At 49.6% G+C, this 15029-nt stretch overlaps 1 protein-coding gene across 1 annotated transcript in view; it reads left to right on the forward strand.

Moving 5' to 3' along the window:
- The window catches only part of LOC134412328 (semaphorin-4A-like), a 71994-nt gene that overhangs the window by 30067 nt on the left and 26898 nt on the right, over nt 1-15029 (forward strand). The window contains exons 3-4 of the mRNA XM_063146229.1: nt 3716-3816; nt 4812-4983. Coding sequence (XP_063002299.1) covers nt 3716-3816; nt 4812-4983 — 273 coding nt within the window. The remainder of the gene's footprint in view (nt 1-3715; nt 3817-4811; nt 4984-15029) is intronic.

Consider the following 15029-nt stretch of genomic DNA (forward strand, 5'->3'; position numbering starts at 1 on the left):
AGCAAGCAGGACCCAGGAGGAGGAAGAGGGGCGGAGCAAGAGCAGTGGTGGGAAGGGGGCTCGCTGAGTGAGTAAGGGGGCATGGAAGGAGTCTTGCCCAGGGGTCCTCCAAAACCCTGGAGCCAGCACTGCTCCAGCTCCCACTGATGTCCTGGGTCTCAAATGGAGCCATTGCAAAAGCAAGTGCTCCCTTGAAGCTCCTGGCACCATCTGCCCTCCCGAGACTCTGGACGGTGGTGGCCAGGATCCGGCTCCGACGGGCCAAAGCGCTGCCTTGAGATCAGGCTGCTTCATACGCATGCTAGCAGAAGTGCCGCGGCGCCCTTCCGCTTTCAACCACCGCAGAGCGCCAGCCAGGCCGGCTCTGCCCTTCTCCGCCTGAGACCGTGCCATGAGTGAGTGGGCGGCACTCCTGGCCAGCCGGTGCAGAAGGTCCTGGCCGCTCTCCCCAGTTGAAGAAGGGCCTTGCGTCATAAGGCTGGGAACGGCAGGGGAGGCCAGGCACGGGTGTCCCCACTGGGGTCATGATATGGAGGCTACCGCAGGTGTGGGGCGACTTCAGCCTAGCATGGTCCACTTGTGTGTGATCGTTCTTTAACTGGGACATGGTGGCCTTCTGACATGTATTAAATTTACAAAGCGTAAATAGTGGAGAAGAGATCTCTCAGGCCTCGTTGAGAGTTTGGATAGAGCTATAACATATCCATACAATGTAATTGTCATCTGAAGATCTCCTCTGAGGGCGGTTCAGAGGATGGCAACAGTTGACACCCCCACCCCACACCCCCGGTTATGAAATACTCTCCCCAGTGAGGCCCGCCTGGCACCAACACTGTCATCTTTTGGGGCACCAGGTTAAGACTTTCCTCCCAAGCATTTGACAGGATACGATAAGATTTTGAATGGGTCTTGGAATTTTTATTGTTGATTGTGCAAAACTGTTTTATATTTCTGTATGCAAGTGGTTTTTATATTGCATTTGTAGGGGTGCAATCTTTGTAAATCATCCAGAAAGCTTTGGCTATTGGGCATTACAGCAATGGAATAAATGAACGAGTGAAAGCAATTTTTGTTAAGTGATCCTCTTGCATCAGAACACAAGATGTCCTCATAGGTGACCACCATTTTCTTCTGGAAGAATCCCAGGCAACCACACCAGTGGCTAAGTGGTCCACCAGAAGCTGGCCAGAGGACAACTAGTAGGTCACAACCTACCTTCAGTCCATCCCTGCTCTTTTGTTCTTTTGTTCTTTTGTTCTTTCTGGAAAAAATAATGTTCTGCCTCCAGCTTCATATTTCTAGACTGCTCCTACCATGGAAGATCAGGCCGATAATCATGAGCTAAAAGGCAAATGGACCTTACAGCAAATAAATAAAATTGTATCTATACCAAGCACTGACTGTCTCTCCCAACTTGTCCTGTTTTGACTTCAGCGCCAGGATTTTGGGTACCATCAGCAAAGGCACCCTTAGCTGGCTCCCTTTACCTGGAAGGGGCATTCAAGCCAAGAATCTTCGCCTGCTGTCTAAGTTGAAAATGGGGGAACCCCAGGAAATCCTGGAGCTCACCACCTTACAGAGTTGGCCGTGCTGCGACTGCTGAATCCAAGATCTCTGAAAGGCCCAGAGGCTTTGACTCTCCAGGGAAGCCGGGAGTCCCAAGTTGAGAGATGGCCATGGAGAGGGAACAGATGCACTGCAGACTGGACCAGTAACATGGATGGTACAAGTAACCTCTGAGCGCCATTTTGGATTTTCCAGAGGAGTGTGGATTTTGGAAGGTACAATCACTGGGAGCCTGATCACAGGGGTCATCTGAGGGTATGGCAGACACAGGAAAAGCCTGCATGTGATCACTCCACCAACAGCCTCTTCCACTTGTGAGTGACAATCCATTTGTGTACACCGGCCATTTTGTGTAGGATTCCATTTTCAATACGTGTTGTTCCAGGTTTTGCAAGGTGTGCTGGAAGACGACTCCTGTGCAGATCCATGAAAGTGTCCAGGATCCATTGTTGGTCTCCGTTTTGGGTTGGCGCATCTCAGCTGGTACTGTCTCTATTTTCCTCCTCCTGCTGCTTCCAGATCCGGCTGTTTTGGGGTGAGGTGGCTGGGCGTTCTCTGTCGCCAGTTGTTACTAATGAAATTGGTTGGGTACCTGAAGTAGGTGTGGTGGCTGCAGTGGGACAAGCGGTGGGAGCAAGTGGTCTGGCAGGTGTTTCTCACGACTTGTTCTTGGGTGACTGAGCATCACTTGCCCGGCTGAGAATCATAGAATAGCAGAGTTGGAAGGGGCCTACAAGGCCATCGAGTCCAACCCCCTGCTCAATGCAGGAATCCACCCTAAAGCATCCCTGACAGATGGCTGTCCAGTTGGACGGCGATGGAGGGGAGCCTGACGACTGGCCAGCATGTGGGGCGCCTCCTCCCTGGAATTAACCAGACAAGCTGACCTAACAACTGGAAAGAGCATCACGGAGCTTTCGTTACTTAAACCATTGCGATTGTTTGCTTGCAGTGTTTTATCAACATGCACATTTTATTTATTCATTTACAACTTTTGTATACCGCTCCATTATGTTCCTGAGCGGTGAACAAAAGAAGTAAAACAGTAAAAAGATCAGTATTAAAATTATATTTTTTTAAAAAACAGAATGCCAATAAAAGCCGTGGCTGGTCCGTTAAAGAACGCTTCCTGGGATAGAGCTGTTTTCAGGAGGTGCCGGAAGCAACACCGTGTTGGTGCCTGCCTGGCCTCCAGTGGGAGGGAGTTCCAAAAAGAAGGGGCCACCACACTGAAGGCTCTTCTCTGGGTGGACTCCAAGAATGCAGTAATGCCGAACTAAACTAAAGAGATGACTAAACGTTAGGTAGAACTTGGAAGGTGTCAGTCTCTCTCCTTCGTTTGAGATGTTTAAGCAGAGGCTGGGTGGCTGATTCCCTGCTTCGCTCTGTGTGTGTGTGTGGCCACCTGCGTGTGTGCACTGTTCTGTGTAATATTTCGAAATGGTGATGAAGGGTTCCTAACTCATCAGTGCCACTTTGGAAAGAAGGCTGGGTAATCTCAAGCCCCCCCCCCCACTCCCCCAATCTGCAGAGGAATTGGGATGTGGGGAATTTCTGTTTCTGTTCCCTTCCACGACTGCCTCACTGAACGCACTTGACAGACAGGCTGAGGCTTGCAGGGGGGCTCCGGCCGTGCCAGGGAAAGGGGGTGACTCACTTCTGGCTGACCCTGATCAGCCCGTCTGTCAGCTGCTTGTCACCCGGCGGCTTGTGAGGTTGATCTCCGCAACACCCCAAGGAGGGAGGGACAGCTGGTTCAGCATGTCAGGGGGGAGAGAGAGGGGTGTTAATTGGCCCTTCTTGCAGCTCAGGTCATTTGCATGCGCGTGGTTTTCCCATTTTTAAAAAACCGTTATACAGAAACATAGGCGCTGTGTTTACACAGGTCAAATTAAACATCAAGCGTAAAAGAGAACAAACCTGTAAACAAAACTCCTTGTGCGTCTGATATCTGGATACGGTAGTTGTTCTTGCCTATAAATTCCTGGTGTTGGGACCAAACCAGATGTGACCCCAAATTATACGAATGGGTGGGTGGGATTAAAAGAGTCAATAGCAGGTGCCGGGAGCCTGACCCAGGGTGGGGCCTTGCCGGGGGGGTGGGGTGGGGCGTTAGCGGGAACTTTAACCCTTTAGGTTCCCACTGCAGTTCCAATCCAGTTCAGGCCCAGATTATGTCACAACTTAATTGGCTTCTCCCGAGAGCCAGCGTGATGCAGGGGCTGATCCGTTGGGCTGCAGAGGCGCAGGGTCAGTTTGGGGCCATTCCACGGAAAAAGGCTCCGAGCTGTTTAAGGCAATGTTGCTCCCAGCCGCACCAGCGAAACATAATGAGCTGCAGGGCCATGGCTGATCTGCATATAATTACTCGCCTGTAATTAATTTAATTTGAGTGCAGTTTTAATGAATGTGGCAGGTGCCAAACCAGAGATGCTGGGCAGGTTGTTGGTCTCATGCTGCTGCTGTGGGGTTCGCTGTCCGGGTGTTGCGCAGGATCACTGTGGATTTTCTCCGTGGGTGGGCTGGGCATTGTGCAAGGCAGATTCCATGGAATGCTTTGGAATTATTGCTGGTCTTTCAAAGGTAACTAAATTAGATAAGGAGTTTGCCATCCGAGAGCATCACTTCCTGCAGACACCATCCCACCATAAGGGGCCTCCCGAATGACATCGCCCAACACAGGGAGCAGAGCAGAGTTGGGAGATCAGTTCAGACAAAGGAATGGATCTATGAGCCAACAACGTAAAAGACAGGCAGGAAATGCACAAACAGCAACACAACAATTTGAATAGAGTAGGGATGCACAATCTGAAAGCATATGGTGGACCACTTCTCAACCTAACACCAGACCATCTAGGTGGCTTTTGTCCTCGTTCTGTAGCTGCAGAGTTCCCTCTTGGGGTCTCGGAGAAAGTCTCATGGGAGCCCTCCAGCACTCCAGCGTGTGCGTCTTCCCAGAGCCCCAGCTGCAGCAGCCCCTCAAAGGTGTCTTGCAACACCTCCATCCCACATGGTGTGAAAATGTCGGCCCCGCGCCCTCCTCTTCCTTGCTGTTTGATCAGCAGAACCCACGCAGAAACCCCCCAGCAACTGTCAATATGGAAATCTGGTGTCGTCTCTGTAAAATCCCGTACTCTGATCTACCAACCCATTTCCGTTTCAGACAGGCGGCAGTCACTTAAGATTGCCAGAGATATGATCTCAAGAGCGACTTCCCCTAATTTTTCTTCTCCATTTCTTCACAGCTGCCAACTTAGCATCCAAGTGCCCCTCCGTCTTTCTGGACATTCCCAGCGACCGTCTGCCGATAAGCGAGCATGAAGCCTGCCGCCTGGCCTTCCCAGCTCTTTGGGTGCCTCCTGATGCTGGCTGTCTCTCTGACCGCAGATACAGTACCAAGGATGACCTTCCGGAGGGGTGAGTAGCCCAAAGAATGTCAGACGCCGCAGCAGGGAACAGGGGAGATAAACTCGCAACAAGTGAGATTTGGGTCAGGCGAGTGGACCTGGGCTGCAGGTATACTTTCATAGAATCATAGAATCATAGAATAGCAGAGTTGGAAGGGGCCTACAAGGCCATCGAGTCCAACCCCCTGCTCAATGCAGGAATCCACCCCTCAATGCAGGAATCCATCCTGACAGATGGTTGTCCAGCTGCCTCTTGAAGGCCTCCAGTGTGGGAGAGCCCACAACCTCCCTAGGTAGCTGATTCCACCGTCGCACTGCTCTAACAGTCAGGAAGTTTTTCCTGATGTCCAGCCGGAATCTGGCTTCCTTTAACTTGAGCCCGTTATTCCGTGTCCTGCACTCTGGGAGGATCGAGAAGAGATCCTGGCCCTCCTCTGTGTGACAACCTTTTAAGTATTTGAAGAGTGCTATCATCTCTCCCCTCAATCTTCTCTTCTCCAGGCTAAACAGGCCCAGTTCTTTCAGTCTCTCTTCATAGGGCTTTGTTTCCAGACCCCTGATCATCCTGGTTGCCCTCCTCTGAACACGCTCCAGCTTGTCTGCATCCTTCTTGAATTGTGGAGCCCAGAACTTTGGCTGCGTTGCTGTTGGCAAATGCATAGAAATAGGTACTAGGAGTAGCGTCTCTGTGTCCTGAGAATCCTGGCATGCATTCTCAGAAAAACCAAAACCAAAACTATAAATATGTTTCAAGGCCACATGGTTGTGAAGACAGGCTTGAAACTGCTCATTGCTGTTGCACACAGCCAGGGGTGGGTGGGTGACAGCTCTCCCATTTAGGGAATAGAAACCAAATGCACAGTTACAAGATGGGGGACACTTGGCTCAGCAATACTACAAATGAGAAAGATCTTGGAATTGTTGTAGATCACAAGCTGAATATGAGCCAACAGTGCGATATGGCTGCAAGAAAGGCAAATGCTATTTTGGGCTGCATTAATAGAAGTATAGCTTCCAAATCACGTGAGGTACTGGTTCCTCTCTATTCGGCCCTGGTTAGGCCTCTTCTAGAGTATTGCGTCCAGTTCTGGGCTCCACAATTCAAGAAGGACGCAGACAAGCTGGAGCGTGTTCAGAAGAGGGCAACCAGGATGATCAGAGGTCTAGAAACAAAGCCCTATGAAGAGAGACTGAAAGAACTGGGCATGTTTAGCCTGGAGAAGAGAAGATTGAGGGGAGACATGATAGCACTCTTCAAATACTTAAAAGGTTGTCACACAGAGGAGGGCCAGGATCTCTTCTCGATTCTCCCAGAGTGCAGGACACGGAATAACGGGCTCAAGTTAAAGGAAGCCAGATTCCGGCTGGACATCAGGAAAAACTTCCTGACTGTTAGAGCAGTGCGACAGTGGAATCAGCTACCTAGGGAGGTTGTGGGCTCTCCCACACTAGAGGCATTCAAGAGGCAGCTGGACAACCATCTGTCAGGGATGCTTTAGGGTGGATTCCTGCATTGAGCAGGGGGTTGGACTCGATGGCCTTGTAGGCCCCTTCCAACTCTGCTATTCTATGATTCTATGATTCTATGATTCTCCCTGAGGAAAGGAGATACCCACCCAGCAATTTAGGGGTGCTGGCTGGTCAGTTTCTTACTGGCCTGGCCAGTAAAACCATGTTTTATCAAGAAAGTAATATTAGGGAATGGAAAGACAGTGAATTTATTTATTTATTTATTTATTTATTACATTTCTATACCGCCCAATAGCCAAAGCTCTCTGGGCGGTTCACAAAAATTAAAACCATAATAAAACAACCAACAGGTTAAAAGCACAAATACAAAAAATACAGTATAAAAAGCACAACCAGGATAAAACTGCGCAGCAAAATTGATATAAGATTAAAATACAGAGTTAGAACTGTAACATTTAAATTTAAGTTTTTTATTTTATTTATTTATTTATTTAAGGATTTTTATGCCGCCATTCAGCCAAAAAAGGCTCTCATGGCGGCTTACAAAAGTATTTCTTGACAGTCCCTGCCCACAGGCTTACAATCTAAAAGACATGACACAAAAGGAAAGGGGATTGGGAGGGAGGAGGAGGAGGAGGGGGGAAAGGAAAGCAAATTCAGGCACTACAATCTTAGTTGGAAAGTTCAGCAGTTACAGGTGACAGCAGGAGGGAGGGGGCTCTGAGCTGGAGCTGGACCCAGGCATGGTGGAGAGGTGCCTGGCTGCTGCTTCCTCCCTAACTGGTGGCCTCTGCAGTGACAGTTGGTAGCAGGAGGGAGGGGGCTCTCAGCTGGAGCTGGACCCAGGCACGGTGGAGAAATGCCTGGCTGCTGCTTCCTCCCCCATGGTGGCCTCTGTAGAGACAGTTGGTAGCAGGAGGGAGGGGGCTCTCAGCTGGAGCTGGACCCAGGCACGGTGGAGAGGTGCCTGGCTGCTGCTTCCTCCCCCATGGTGGCCTCTGTAGAGACAGTTGGTAGCAGGAGGGAGGGGGCTCTCAGCTGGAGCTGGACCCAGGCACGGTGGAGAGGTGCCTGGCTGCTGCTTCCTCCCTCACTGGTGGCCTCTGTAGAGACAGTTGGTAGCAGGAGGGAGGGGGCTCTGAGCTGGAGCTGGACCCAGGCACGGTGGAGAGGTGCCTGGCTGCTGCTTCCTCCCTCACTGGTGGCCTCAAGTTAAAATTAAGTGTTAAAATACTGAGAGAATAAAAAGGTCTTCAGCTGGCGACGAAAAGAGTACAGTGTAGGCGCCAGGCGGACCTCTCTGGGGAGCTCATTCCACAGCCGGGGTGCCACAGCGGAGAAAGCCCTCCTCCTAGTAGCCACCTGCCTCACTTCCTTTGGCAGGGGCTCACGGAGAAGGGCCCCTGTAGATGATCTTAAGGTCCGGGTAGGTACATATGGGAGGAGGCGTTCCTTCAAATAACCTGGCCCCAAACCATTTAGGGCTTTAAATGTCAATACCAGCACTTTGAATCAGGCCCGGACCTGGACTGGCAGCCAATGAAGTTGTAAAAGGACTGGCATAATGTGAAATTTGAAATTCTGCCATGCTTTTGAGTTTTCTTGTACCTACATTAAGTGGTTTTTATCTTGCTTACCGCCTTGAGAGGATTCTACCTTTAGAGGCACCCTAAAATCATTTAAAATAAAATAAAATTTCCTCATCTCCTGATCTCCGTCTTACAACACTTGCCTGTGCGACTTCTCTCTCCTTTTTCAGATCCCTTCTCAAAACCCACCTTTTCTCTGAAGCCTTTTAATCCCTCCCCACTGCTATGATCGTGGGTTTGTCTATACGGCTTCTTTACCCTGACCTAAATGTGCATATTTGCATTTTAGGACACATGACGCAGTCGCCCATTCACCGCAGCGCCGGTTCTTTAACGTGATAATGCGCATATTCGCATTTGTGATTTACCGTGACTTTTGGATCAACGTCCGAGTTTGCACCGTGTTAGAGTTATGTGTCCTTGGGGGAGTTAAATCGCATTTTGACATGTGGGCATTACTTTGAGGGCAGGACAAAGAGATTGGCCGATTCCCCGCCTTCCCACCTATTGCGTCCTCTGGCTGTCTTGTTCCTTCCTGTCGTTTTCATGTCCGTAGATGGAGTTTTTAAAATTAAAACGAAGAGGGGGGAACGGGCAGCGAGAGGGAGGAGACGTGTTCAGATCCTCTCTCACATCCTCAGCTGCCTTGTTCCTTTAAGTCCTCCATTTCTCACTTCTATCAATCTACAGACCTCCGCAGATTAAATTTATAGCTTCGCTCGTCTATACTCCATAGCATCCTATATGCAATAGTGCACACGTGCGCATTAATAACTGCACCACAAAAAAAAAAACAGGAGATAAATCGCTGTTGCTGCTGCAGTGTGATGCTCTTTACCTAGACTCGAATCACCAAAAATTTGGGTGTATATTCAATGAGGAGCAATCCCGCTGTCCTGTAGACGGGGGCCGTGATTCAATTCAATGCCTCTTCTCCCCACCACCATCTACCTCTACTTCCACCTCCCTCCCCTTCTGCTCCTCCCCATTGTGTTGAATCTTTGAATTGTTAAATTTATGTCCCGCCTTTCCACTAAAATCAGTGCTCAAGGCTGCTAACAAAATGCAAATAAAACAATGTTACAATTAAAACATTAAAACTCATCCAATATGCACATGTCCCAATGAAAGCATCAAATAAAAACACATCAGTAAAGGAAGCAGGGAGACACCCAACGCCCGCTAGGTTAGCAAAGAGCTCCAGAGCTTTGGAGCATCTTCCGAAAAGGTCGTCTTTTGCATTCTTGCCCAATGAATGTGCTTCTGATAGCAGAGAGAAGGGCTTTGACATTGTAAGCCAATTGGGGCGGGGGCCTGTTCGGGTTGTTAATCTGGAAAGCCTCGTGCACGTTGGTGATGTTCTCCCTCCGTAATAGCTGTCTAAAAGTGGCCAGAGCCTCCGGACCAGTTCCGATAGCCCATCAGGCTCCATTCTGCCTGGCCTGGATCTATGGCTTCCTCCCGACTCCAGCCCTGAGACGTCATCACATGCTGCCGTGGCTCTGCTCCTTTCTGGGCCTGTCTAGGCAGTTTTAAATCCAACGCCTTGAGCCCCCACCTGCACTTGTGGCCACAAACGTGCGCCGCAGCTCATGAGCCACCTCATTACCTGCCTAATTAGCATAAGAACATCAGAAGAGCCCTGAGGCTGGATCAGACCAAGGGTCCACCTGGTCCAGCACTCTGTTCACACAGTGGCCAGGCAGCTGTTGGCCAACAAACTTCCTGACTATTAGAGCAGTGCAACAATGGAACCAGTGACCTAGGGAGGCTGTGGGCTCTCCCACACTAGAGGCCTTCAAGAGGCAGCTGGACAACCATTTGTCAGGGATGCTTTAGGGTGGATTCCTGCATTGAGCAGGGGGTTGGACTCGACGGCCTTGTAGGCCCCTTCCAACTCTGCTATTCTATGATTCTATAAAAGCAGGACATGGTGCAACAGCACCCTCACACCCATGTTCCCCAGCAACTGGTTCCCCAGCATAATTGTCGTGATGTCCAAATCCGGCAAGGGTGGCTGACTGGGCTAGTTTACAAGCTACCCCGGAAACCGCATCTTGCCCCGGGGGTGCTAGAATACTGCCCTCCGCGCGTGGCATTGCAGCAGGGTGTGCCAGCCCAGACGCAGGCGCGCTTCTCAGAATCTCCGTAGAGGGCATCTCTGTCCTCCCAGAGGGTTTTCTCTGCATGTTTGGCCACCCCGCCAGAGCTGCGCCCGCAGACGTCCTACCAAATGCATTCTTGCTGTTGCGATGGCGCTTGCACCCGAGGAAGGCCAAGGGTTCCCTCCCCATCCAGTCCGGCGCTGTTGCCCTGACCACAGCTCTGAGGCCCATCTGGCCTCTGGATGGCCTCTGGATGAGCCACTGGTGCCTGGCCGGGGGGGGGGGGCTGGCTGATTCGTGCTTCGGTCTCTTGGCCACCACAGCCTTTGAACCAGCCTTCCCCGACCTGGTGCCCCCCAGGTGTGTTGGACTGCAAGTCCCATTGCTCCCAGACAATGGCCATGCCATGTGGGAATGATGGGAATTGTAGTCCAACATGCCTGGAGGCGCCAGGTTGGGGAAGGCTGCACTTTACCATCCATGGGATCTTCCGGGTATCATGTCCTGCTTACATAGAATAGCATTATTATTATTATTATTATTATTATTATTATTATTATTTATTTATATAGCACCATCAATGTACATGGTGCTATGTACATGGTACATAGCAGAGTTGGAAGGGGCCTACAAGGCCATCTAGTCCAACCCCCTGCTCAATGCAGGAATCTACCCTAAAGCATCCCTGACAGATGCTTGTCCAGCTGCCTCTTGAAGGCCTCTAGTGTGGGAGAGGCCACAACCTCACCAGGCAACTGATTCCATTGTCATACTGCTCTAACAGTCAGGAGGTTTTCCTGATGTCCAGCTGGAATCTGGCTTCCTTTAACTTATTATTATTTATTATTATTATTATTATTATTATTATTATTATTATTATTATTATTTATATATATAGCACCATCTATGTACATGGTGCTGTACAGAGTAAAACAGTAAATAGCAAGACCCTGCCGCATAGGCTTACATTCTAATAAAATCATAGTAAAGCAATAAGGAGGGGAAGAGAATGCAAACAGGCACTGGGTAGGGTAAACAGGCACAGGGTAGGGTAAAACTAACAGTATAAAGTTCAAACAGCATCAAGTTTTAAAAGCTTTAGAAAAAAGAAAAGTTTTGAGCTGAGCTTTAAAAGCTGCGATTGAACTTGTGGATCTCAGATGTTCTGGAAGAGCGTTCCAGGCGTAAGGGGCAGCAGAAGAAAATGGATGAAGCCGAGCAAGGGAAGTAGAGACCCTTGGGCAGGCGAGAAACATGGCGTCAGAGGAGCGGAGAGCACGAGTGGGGCAATAGTGTGAGATGAGAGAGGAGAGATAGGAAGGAGCTAGACCGTGAAAAGCTTTGAAGGTCAACAGGAGAAGTTTATATTGGATTCTGAAGTGAATTGGAAGCCAGTGAAGAGATTTCAGAAGTGGAGTAACATGGTCAGAGCGGCGAGCCAAGAAGATGATCTTAGTGGCACAGTGGTGGACAGAAACCAATGGACTGATGTGAGAAGAAGGAAGGCCAGAGAGAAGAAGGTTGCAGTAGTCCAACCGAGAAATGACCAGTGCATGAACAAGCATCTTGGCAGAAGAGACAGACAAAAATGATCGAATCCTGGGAATATTATACAGGAAAAAACAACAGGATTTAGCTACTGCCTCAATATGAGGAATAAAGGAGAGCGAGGAATCAAATATAAAGCCAAGACTACAAGCTTCCTTGACCGGAGTAAGCGTAACATCATTGACAGTGAGAGAGAATGAGAGATGCCCGTTATTCCGTGTCCTGCACTCTGGGAGGATCGAGAAGAGATCCTGGCCCTCCTCTGTGTGACAACCTTTTAAGTCTTTGAAGAGTGCTATCATGTCTCCCCTCAATCTTCTCTTCTCCAGGCTAAACATGCCCAGTTCTTCCAGTCTCTCTTCAGAGGGCTTTGTTTCCAGACTCCTGGTCATCCTGGTTGCCCTCCTCTGAACACGCTCCAGCTTGTCTGCATCCTTCTTGAATTCTTGAATTGTGGAGCCCAGAACTGGACACAATACTCTAGATGAGGCGTAACCAGGGCCGAATAGAGAGGAACCAGAATCTCACGTGATTTGGAAGCTATACTTCTATTAATGCAGCCCAAAATAGCATTGGCCTTTCTTGCAGCCATATCGCACTGTTGGCTCATATTCAGCTTGCAATCTACAACAATTCCAAGATCCTTCTCGTTTGTAGTATTGCTGAGCCAAGTATCCCCCATCTTGTAACTGTGCCTTTGGTTTCTATTCCCTAAATGTAGAACTTGGCATTTATCCCTATTAAATTTCATCCTGTTGTTTTCAGCCCAGCACTCCAGCCTATCAAGATCAATTTGAAGTTTGTTTCTGTCTTCCAGGGTATTAGTTATCCCACCCAATTTTGTGTCATCTGCAAATTTGATCAGCGTTCCCTGCACTTCCTCGTCCAAATCATTAATAAAAATGTTGAAGAGCACTGGGCCCAGGACTGAGCCCTGCGGTACCCCACTCGTTGCCTCTCCCCAGTTTGAGAAGGTTCCATTGATAAGTACTCTTTGAGTCCGATTCTGTAGCCAACTGTGAATCCACCTAATAGTTGTTCCATCTAGCCCACTTTTAGCTAGTTTGTTAATCAGAATGGCATGGGGCACTTTGTCAAAAGCTTTGCTGAAGTCAAGATATATGACGTCCACAGCGTTCCCACGGTCCACAAGGGAGGTTACCTTATCAAAAAATGAGATCAAATTTGTCTGACAGGACTTGTTCTTGACAAATCCATGTTGGCTTCTAGTGATCACCGCATTGATTTCAAGGTGTTTACAGATTAACTTCTTTATTATCTGCTCCAGAATTTTCCCAGGGATGGATGTCAGAATGACTGGTCTGTAGTTCCCAGGTTCCTCCTTTTTGCCCTTTTTGAAGATAGGGACAACGTTAGCCCTCCTCCAGTCGAGGAGGCTGCATGCTCCTGCACACAGGCGTGTGCGTGTGTGTGTGCGTGTGCGTGGTAGATGTGGGCGGGGAGGCCTTCTTCCTCTCTTTTAACCATCCTTTCAGTTTCAGCCCTGCAGGGATCTGAAAACAGACGGCTCAGGCCCACCACTGTAGCCACTGAACCGCTCTGTGCAAGCGAGCTCATTCAGTGGGCTGAGGCGGGAGGGAGGGAGGCAGGGCTCTTTTTTTGTCAACCCAAAATAGAGTCGGCACGGTGAAAGCTGCGTCTTCCGGCAGTAATTATGCTGGCATCTGCGCTGACACACAGAAAACAAACAGCAGCTGCCCACCTCTCCAGCGCTCAGCTGTCTTTTCATGCCTTCTTCCCGGTCTCCTTTCCAATCATATTTGCTTTGAGAAGGGGGGGGGAGGCAGGAGGAGGGAGGGGGGAGAATTTTGTTGGATTTTCATTTTCATGTGAGAGCACCCTAATGCATTCCTCCCAGAACCCAGAAGTCCCAAAAATGTTACAATTTCTGTGCAACAGGGTGGGGGGAAAGGGAGGCTTTCACAGCACCAGGAGGGATCGAGGGGCTGCCTTCACAGTGCTCCCTCTCAAACCCTGTGCTTTCCCTCTCTCGGGGCAGCATCAGGTAATCCTGATGCTGAGGAGGGTATCTGGGCGGCCGTCCGAGTACCCCCAGATTGGCGCCGGTGTGACATCAGATGGTGGAAGCGTTGTATTGACATTGCTTCGATTGAAAAAATCAGGGTAAATCCGCAGCTTCGTAGTTGTGCAGCTACGCTTGCATCGTCTAACTGACGCAGCGCAGATCCACAGCCCCCGCAGGGCTTTCCCCGCGTGTAGACAGCCCCACTGAGAGGGCTCTCTCTGAAACCAGACTGACTTCAGAAGCACAGGAGTGGGGTGGGGTGGGCTTCCCCGATGCTGCATTTCTCTTCGGAAGCACTTGGAGAGCTGTGGAATATTTGAGACTTAGCGCAGTGGTGGAAAGCTGCTTTCCCTCTCCTCAGGGGAGCACAGCGGATTCTGCTGGACCTGAGTTCATTGTAATCCCACAGGATCCCATCTACTTCCTGGGTGGGGCAGGGGGACATGCTGAGAATAAAGCTTGGTTGGCCACCAAAGCCAGCTGAGGTTTGTTGACCTCTCTGTGTGCGCGTGTGCGCGTGTGCGTGCATTACATATTACGTTAAAAACTAGAAACCCTTCTGAAATTCTCCCCAGATTTTGTGGTTCTGAGTCAATGGGCCTTGTTTCTGAAGTAGTATCAGTGCATTAGGAATTCCTTCCTTGTTGTTCTGTTGTTGCTTTTTGTGAATTTTGCGCAGAGTAGTGCCCGCACCCCTTTGGAGGTAGCTTTTAGTGCTTTCAGGGTGTGTGTGTGTTGTGTTGTTTGCTTGTTTCCCCTGCTCCACATCTTGCCAATGCTTTAGGGCTACCTTGATGTGTTTGTGAACACGACGACCTCAAGATTGTGCAGTGTGGAGTTTTTTCCAAGGATCATGAGTGCAAATCAACAGAACACAGAGATGAGGAAGAACCTTCATGCAACCCTGGGCCCGATAGCATCGAGCGGGCTCTTTTGGCCTGATTTGTCCGTGTGCGCGTGCGCGTGCGCGCTGTTTCTGCAGAGTGGAGGGAGATAGGAATGAATGGGAGGAGCTGAAGTCTGCGCTGGAGGTGGGGTCTGCGTGCTCCAGTGCTGGGATTTGCTTTAGATGTTCTCCAAGTTAAAGCAGAGTAAGGGGAGTTGGAGCATTTGCGGGGCAGAGCAAGACTGTCATGGAGCTCTAAAGGAGAGGAGGCAGGGAGAAACGATTTGGAACTAAAATCTCAGAGCAGGGAAGAAGAATAAAAAAATACAAACAAAACTTTGTGTGTGAAACTAGTACTCTGACGTACTAAAAAGACACAAAGGATTTTTACACAAATTAAAGATAAGCATT

Source organism: Elgaria multicarinata, chromosome 21 (genome assembly GCF_023053635.1).
Source record: "Elgaria multicarinata webbii isolate HBS135686 ecotype San Diego chromosome 21, rElgMul1.1.pri, whole genome shotgun sequence".
Taxonomy (NCBI): domain Eukaryota; kingdom Metazoa; phylum Chordata; class Lepidosauria; order Squamata; family Anguidae; genus Elgaria; species Elgaria multicarinata.